At 43.3% G+C, this 7,848-nt stretch overlaps 1 protein-coding gene across 1 annotated transcript in view; it reads right to left on the reverse strand.

Moving 5' to 3' along the window:
* Positions 1–7,848, reverse strand: part of LOC101856601 (dynein heavy chain 8, axonemal) — a gene marked incomplete at its 5' end in the record, with an annotated part of 37,702 nt that overhangs the window by 22,676 nt on the left and 7,178 nt on the right. Inside the window, 6 exon segments of the mRNA XM_035971824.1 lie at positions 1,560–1,674; positions 3,219–3,357; positions 4,107–4,211; positions 5,426–5,518; positions 5,926–6,015; positions 7,223–7,378. Of these exon segments, the coding sequence (XP_035827717.1) occupies positions 1,560–1,674; positions 3,219–3,357; positions 4,107–4,211; positions 5,426–5,518; positions 5,926–6,015; positions 7,223–7,378 (698 nt within the window).

Consider the following 7,848-nt stretch of genomic DNA (forward strand, 5'->3'; position numbering starts at 1 on the left):
GGTATATTAGCTCACTCAGGACACACGACGTTTGAGGTCGCGCTGTTTTGGGGGGAGGGGGGAGGGGGATTGTCTAAAAGCAGCATTTTTTAATAGATTTTTGTTTGTTGTAGTAAATGTTTTACAGCACTTAAAAAACAGTAAGGTCATACAAGGGCCGAAGATTAGAGGTGTTACAAGAGAGTAACAAACAAAAAGAAGTAGGAGGGGAGATAAAGACGATAGATGTTTGATATGAAAGAAGAAGTAAACCACACCAGAGCACCCGCTAGCCACACACGTATAGATTTTTCAATTCGGTTCCCTTTGTTTGAAACTTAAAAGGGAAGGCAGAAACATTCAAACTAATTAGATACTATGACATATTCAAATTGTTTCTGATTAAATTGTGTAACATGGTTCAACATGCGCCACAACATTGCTTTTGGTCTGCTGCTGATCAGACATGCGTGTGTGTGCTTGCTACGCCCTTAAAGAGTCAAAGAAGAGGTTTTTAGTTTAGGCACAAAGTCTGCTTCGAATATAAAAGCACACCGGAAATAGCAGTTCACAAGGAGTCACAAACATACAAAAAAGTAGAGGAAAAGTGACGATAGTAAGGATGGGGAACGAAAAAGCAGCAGTTCCCTCTATGTTGTTCCAGCACAGTATGAGCATGACATTGATTAATCAGCCCATTTGCGATTCTACTGTGCATAATAACATGTTAATGTCCCCCCTTTTGGAATGGCCTGAAGACAACTTCAGTCAGTAGCACTGCCCTGGTTTGGGGAAAGGGGGTTTGTGCCTCAATTATTGTTTACACCACCAACGTCAAAAAATAGAAAATTTGGCATATTTATTCCCGACCACGGGGGGGCAAAGACGAGGCTAGGCCTAGAAAGGATGCCCTTCATACATCACTGAACACAGGACAAGACAGAGGCTTTGTGGTAATAGCACGTGGGTGAATGTTAGTAATTCTTCTATATACAAGTCGACATAGTGGTCTCTGTTTTCATAGTATGTACACACTTAGTCTTTCTTCTATATACAGGACGCTTTAAAGGGAAATGATTAGAAACCTCATTGCTATTGCTAAAGACGCTTCTCCCCTTTTCACACAGAAGACGTGAGTTCGATTCCACGGTGGAGAAGTCGCCTAATCGAGTACTTCCATCTGACTGATGGGACGCTGTATCCCGCCCAGACCTGGTTGATCTTGGTAGGGTGTCCTTGAACTTGATGAGACTGGGAGCCTCTTCCATTAACAAAACTGTGTCCATGGTTTGTTTAATTTTGTTTTATTAAGAGTTTTCCTGCACTTGCAACACAGTTAGGTCATATAAATGCCAAGGATTAGAGGTGTTACTGGGAAGTAACATAAAAGAAACGTACGAGAGATATGGACATTAGATGTTTGATAAGCAGAGCACCCACCAAACACCCACATGGTTTGCTTGTTTGAACAAAGACCACACGCCCCAACATAATAACCGCCATTTGTTTAGGCGGGGATTTGCTGTGGACCAAGTTAAAGAGTGGCCACTGAACAAAACAAAAAAATAAAGAGAGATGACCTGCTCATGGAGTTGTCGAAGAGCACGAGGAACTGGTTGAGGGAGATGGAGTACATCTGGTTCACCATGACCAAGTCACACAGCAGGAAATACAGGATGCTGCCTCGTGTTGCCACTGGAGGGAGGGGGGTTGTTGGGGGTTTTTGGAGGGAGGGGAGGAGTGTGGGTGGAAAGGAGCGGGGGTTAGTGGTTTAGTAGATTTGTAGGTTCATGGGACAGTAGGGTAGTGGACTGGTGGGATTGTAGGCTAGTAGGGTAGTGGGCCGGTAGTATGGTGGGTTAGTCGATTAACTGCGAAGTAAGTTAGTAGTTAGCTGGGTACTGGTCTAGTATGGTTAGTTGGCTAGTGAGTTATGGAGTCGACTTGATTGAGTCGTTTTGTTAGTCTGCTACTACGCAGAGGGCGGAAGTGTTTGGTTTAAAGTGTGCATAAAGAGGGAGAGGGCGTGATAATTTGGGGAGAGGAGAGGGACTGGGAAAGGTGGGGATTATGGAGGAGATAATTTGGAGAGAGGAGAGGGATGGGAGGAGGAAGGGAAGAGGTGATGACTTGGGGAGAGGGGGGATGGGGAGAGGGGTAGGGATGATAATTTGGAGAAAGAAGGGAAATTAGAAATAGAGGTAGGAGCCTATAAAAATCTCTAGTTAGTTTTCTAAGTCACGTACCCCACTCAGACAAAACTGTTGGCCAATTATATTGCCTGTGTAAGCCGTGGACAAAGGAAATAAGACAAACTACCACACCAACAGGACACACTTGTTCTTTGGCGTTTCTCTTATTGCCATTGTCCCCAAATCACCAGCAAAACCGTCGGCCTTTTGTTTGGGGGCTCCAGTGGCCGCGAGTGGTTTGGGAGCTCAGACTAACAATGAATGTCAAGCAAGTGTTGGTGACACACCGTTTTAGTAACTTTTAGTGGGTGGTCGTTTGGGTGTGTCCGTGAGCAGGGAGCGATAAGCCAAGCACAAAAACAGGGTGCTGCACAGTGGGGACCGGGAATAGCATCACAACAGTACTACCTGCATTAGTGTGAAAGTGAGGATAATGTATGTATGTATGTATAGTATAAGGTTTTACGGCGCAACTGCTAAGGTCATATAAGCGCGCGAAACACAAGTTGTTCACCTTTGCAAAAGTTCACTTCACGACTGGTTAGCTAATTGACTTTAAAATGCTAAAAAGTTAAAATATTTAAATTCAGTGTAAATGCATTTGTGATTTAAAACAACTCTTTTAAGTAACAATAAAATTTTTAAATAATATCAAATTCACTCTACAACTCGCCATAAAGGCCGAGTGAGGATTAAGTAACACTGATGTCTTACTGTAAGTACACATATATTTTTTGTCTACTAATACCAAAGCATGAACGCTATCGTATGACAAATCTCCCCACAGGTATCTATTTTACTTGTACTTTTTTTTTTACTGTTCACCCTCTGTTGCCATTAAGCGTCGAGAGAAGACGAAGTTCTCTGTGGTAGGTCAGCTCTGGAGCTCTTTCATTTGGGATATTATAATTTTATAAGGTTTCCTTGACTCCATCAATCCATCTTTTGCGGGACCTTCCTCCTCAAAACAGGGATCTACAAAGATGGAATTTGAGCACTTAAAAAAAATTGTCGTCGTTCTGGGTGCGGTGTGGGCGTATCCCTGACCTGGTCTGAACTCCTCCCTGGCTGTATTTATCTCCAGCTCTGTCTCGGCCGCCACGTTCAGTTTCTCGCTCACCTCCGCTGCTGTCTTCTTGGTGGTGTTCAGAACTTCGATCAGTGACGGGTCGTCTACCAAAGAGCCCTGGGTGGGGGAGGGGGGGGCGATGAGCATTCATTTGTATCAGTGTTTTTGATCTTGAGTTTAATTTTTCTGTATAATAAGTTCCCATCTAGACAGGGACCGGCCTTTTTAAGGCAAAGAAGAGAAAGTTTTCCTTGGGTGAGGCGATCATGGGTAGACTCAAAGAAGGTCATCAAGAAGAGCTAAACAGATGGGGAACGGGAAACACCAGAGTAATTTTGGGATTTGTCAGTATCCAAGCGGAGAAATGAATGAATGGAGAGCCATGATCGATGATGTCCGTTTCAGATAAAGCACTTTATGATGATAATGAGGAGTCGGGTAGGGTAGAGAAAAACTGGGAGCGAGAAAGATAACGAAAGAGAGAGAGAGAGAGAGAGAGAGAGAGAGAGAGAGAGAGAGAGAGAGAGAGAGAGGGGGAGAGGGAGGGAGAGAGTGCAACTGTGACCCCTTACTTCTACACTGTGATCTCTCACCTCTAAACTATGACCTCTTACCTCTATACTTTGACCTCTCACCTCTATTCTGGTGAGTTTGTCCAACGAGTTTTCCTCCACTTCCTTCATGACTCCTCACCTAACCTCTACACAAGGACAAGTAATACTTTTCTTCTTCTTCTTCTTCTTCTTCTTCTTTTTTTTCTTCTTCTGATCATGATGAAGATGATAATGAAGATGAAGACGACAACGAAAACAACGACTATTATTATCATCAACATTATTCAACTGCTCTACACTCTGACCCCTAACCTCTATACTGGTGAGTTTGTACAGCAGGTTTTCCTCCAGTTCCTTCATGCGACGTTTGTTGTTGGTCACGTCCACCACCAGCTTGCTGCGCTCTTCCTCCAGCTCCTGCAACCACACACAGACACACAGAAGCCAACGTCAACAACATAGGTGTGCGGTATTGGTGCAGGTGATAGCGGAGCTGTTGGTGTGGTCTTTCTTGTTGCCTTCATAGTCTTTGTATTTTTGTTTGTTTGTTTTTTTATTTGTTTGTTTGTTTGATTTTTGTTTCTGTTTAAAGTTTTACGGCGCTCTAACCTGCATAAGGTGATATTAGCACTAAGGGTCGGATGTCAACAGAGAAGTCCAAAAGGGGAAATAGACTTACTCTCCTCACTTCTCTTGCCTCAACAGCACAAAGTCTGCTTCAACTATCTAGGCACCCCGGAAATAGCAGTTCACAAAAGAGTGATAAACATACAAAAGAAGTAGAGGAAAAATGACGATAGCAAGGATGAGGAAAGAAAAAGCAGCAGTTCATCAGATCATTTACAATTCTACTGTGCATAAGAAAATGATAATACCCCCCTTTGGGAATGGCCTAAAGACACTTCAGTCAGTAGCACGGCCCGGGAGGAGGGGTATGGTCTTTAAATATTGTTGTTGGTGGTGGTGGTGTGGTCTATGTTGTTCCCGTTGTGGTCTTTGCTGTTGTCGTTTTTTGTCTTTGTTGCTGCTTTTGTGGTAATCTATGAATAAGGAGGCCAGATTTCATCGTCATAAAAAATACAACTAATAATTTCTTTATGAAGTCGACATGCAAGCTTAAAGAATGTCAGTACGACCATTTAGACCCCCCCCCCCCCCCAAAAAAAAAAATAAAAAAAATATGAAAAAGAAAAAGCCTAAGTCAATTTGGAAAACTGACTTCCAAAGAAGTCAATATACTTAAACAGCATACATGAAAAATCAATCAGGGCTCTTCCTTTAGACAATACTTCAAGTGTTTGATTTTGAAATAATTCCATGAAGCCATGAGAAAACTACTACCGACGTCTGTAGTGTAGTTGTTAAGCGTTTCGCTGTCGCACGCAGGAGACCCGAGTCCGACTCCCGAGTGGGGAAAATTATTATCGAGTATCTCGTTCTTTCTGCTCGGACCTTATATCCCTCTCAGCCCAGGTTGGCCCTGCATTTCCTCCTTATTGATAGAATTGTGTCGATGGGGGCGTAAAACACCTACATTGTAAAAAAGAATTATTTTGAATTCAAATGTAAAAAAATAACAAAAACGAATGAATGTGTTTTGTTCAAGTCCCCCTGGTCGGTTCAGCACTTACGTTTTTCTCGGTGACGATGACACGGCCCAACAGCTGGTCCTCTAGGCCCTTCATTGTTACCGTGAAGTCGATGATGGACGTCCGGGCGCTCACCTGACAGACAGAGATCTTGTGGTCAGTCTACTCAGCTTGCTCCAGCTAGTTTTTTGTTTTTACACCACTTACTTTGAGGCAAAAGAACACAATGAAAAGCATAGACAATATTACTTCTTTAACAAAACAAGGACGTAGACGGGCACAACTTTAATTTTTTTTTTTTATTCCTCGGACCTCCTTCTGACGGACTACTTTGGCTTTGCATATGAGTTGAAGGGAACAGTTTTACCTTAAAGATGAGAGCGTATGAGGGTATATCATTGATGCAATATGTGTGTTACTTTTTAGAAAAGTGGTACCATCAAGGCTTACTAAGCACACGCGACCTTTGTTAGAGTGATACTCATTGTTTGGAGAGACAGTAACAGTGAGTTGTGACGGATGATGAAATAAGACCAACCCACCTCTGGTGTGTACGCAGGGTTGGCCAACTTTGTGGTGATGTACAGGTAGAAAGTGTTCATGACGTCACATTCCTTGTCCCCGACCTTGACCTGAGGAGAGTTTATGGAGATGTTACAAGAGGGTAATATACAAAGAAAAGAAGAAGAAATAAGGACAATAGATGCTTGGGAGGCAAGAAGGAGCAAACAACTCCAGAGCACCCGCCAATGTCCTACGCCTTTTGAGCTGAGAAGCAAAAAGAGATTTTTAAAATGAGATACTAAATATGAATGGGATAGAATTGCCCTCAGGTTTTTTTATCAAACGAAGTTGGGCTCTCCGTGAAGTAGTTGTGACGGAAAGTTTTACATCAGTACCATTCAGATCTACTTAGTGTTAAAAATGTGAAAGGTCGTCCGTGTGTGAAAATTCAAGGGAATTGAACGGCTTATAACAATTATTCATATGGTCTGTAATTGTAATTTGTAAAGTGTTTTACGGCGCTCGCAACTGCATAAGGTCATATGAGCGCGCGGACACACATAATATCTTCAGTTGCTAGGAAATTTTGAATTTTGCCCGGGTGGCGGCCGATGCCTACTCTTATCGATTTTAGACCACCAAGGGATCTTTAACGTGCGCAACTTGCACACGGGCCCTCCTATATTTTTCGCCCTTGTCCGAGAAGGCTAGGTGTAGATCTTTCCTACCAGGAGATCAGGATCTTTCCTACCAGGAGATCAGGGGTGTGGCAGAAAGACAGCGGTAACGAGGAGCCAAGGAGTAGCAGTAGAAAGGCTGCAGAAAGACTCAGGAGCCCAGAGGAGGGGGCAAAGGAGGTGAGGGGGTGGGGGCAGAAAGTGGAAATGAAAGCAGACGACAGAACATTGCTAGAGAGCAGAAAAGGAGGTGAAAGGAGACAATTTTATAGAAGAAAATTTTTCGCTCGCTACCCGGATTCGAACTCGGGACCTTTGAATGAGAGGCCAACACCATAACCTCTAGGCCACGAGAGCCCCCATTCATATGGTCTGATAGTAGAAGATACAGCAATCTTCTGGGTGTCTATTTGGTGCACACTTTGGCTTTATATTGCAGTCTTGTCGTTGAAACAGAAAGGAGATCATAGAACGGCCACTTAATCATCCCCCTACTTTTGTGGAAAAAAACCCAAGCTTATTAAACGTTACCGAGGTTATATTTTTAAAATAAATAAATAAATAAAAAAGGATCTTGTACCTATTTAAGCGTCCCTACCTTTGTGAAAAATGCCAAAGCTAATGAAATGTTACCAAGGTTTCATTAGGAATCCTGTACCTTGAGCATGGTGCCAGACTTGATGAAGTTTTTCTCGAGGACGTTGTCCAGGGCCGGGTCTAGGTCTTCCTCCACGTCCTCGATCAGCAGCGGCCGGCCCAGGGACAGTGCGTCCTCCAGGTGTTGGCGGAAGTATTTGTGGTTCAGCGACGTCACCTGGTGAGGTTAGGGGAACTCGCTACCGATTCCTTCACAATAATTCCGAAATTGGGGTGAAGATATTCACTCTTTGTTCTACTGCTCAAACGTTAGAGAAGCTCATTGAAAAAATTACAGCCCAGGGAGAGTGATGTTACATGATGGGTGTGTATGTATGTGAGTAAGACAAGCACATTGACACAATTTAATAACAGCCAAGGAAAAGCGATGCTACCTGATAGGTGTGTGAGTAAAGAGATGCGCATTGATACAGTCATAGCCCAGGGACAGCACATCATCCAGGTTTTGGCAGAAATACATAAAAATGTGTGGTTCAGCGATGTTACCTGACGTGGGTAGGTGAGGTAGTAAAGGGAAGCACGTTGACACAGTTGCGGGTATTTAAGTAAAGGGAAAAGTAATACAAACCGAATGGAGGAAAGTAGGAAAGGTAAAGAAGTATAACCTACCAGCACCTCCCCCTCCCT

This window comes from Aplysia californica, unplaced genomic scaffold (assembly GCF_000002075.1).
Source record: "Aplysia californica isolate F4 #8 unplaced genomic scaffold, AplCal3.0 scaffold00514, whole genome shotgun sequence".
NCBI classification, from domain to species: domain Eukaryota; kingdom Metazoa; phylum Mollusca; class Gastropoda; order Aplysiida; family Aplysiidae; genus Aplysia; species Aplysia californica.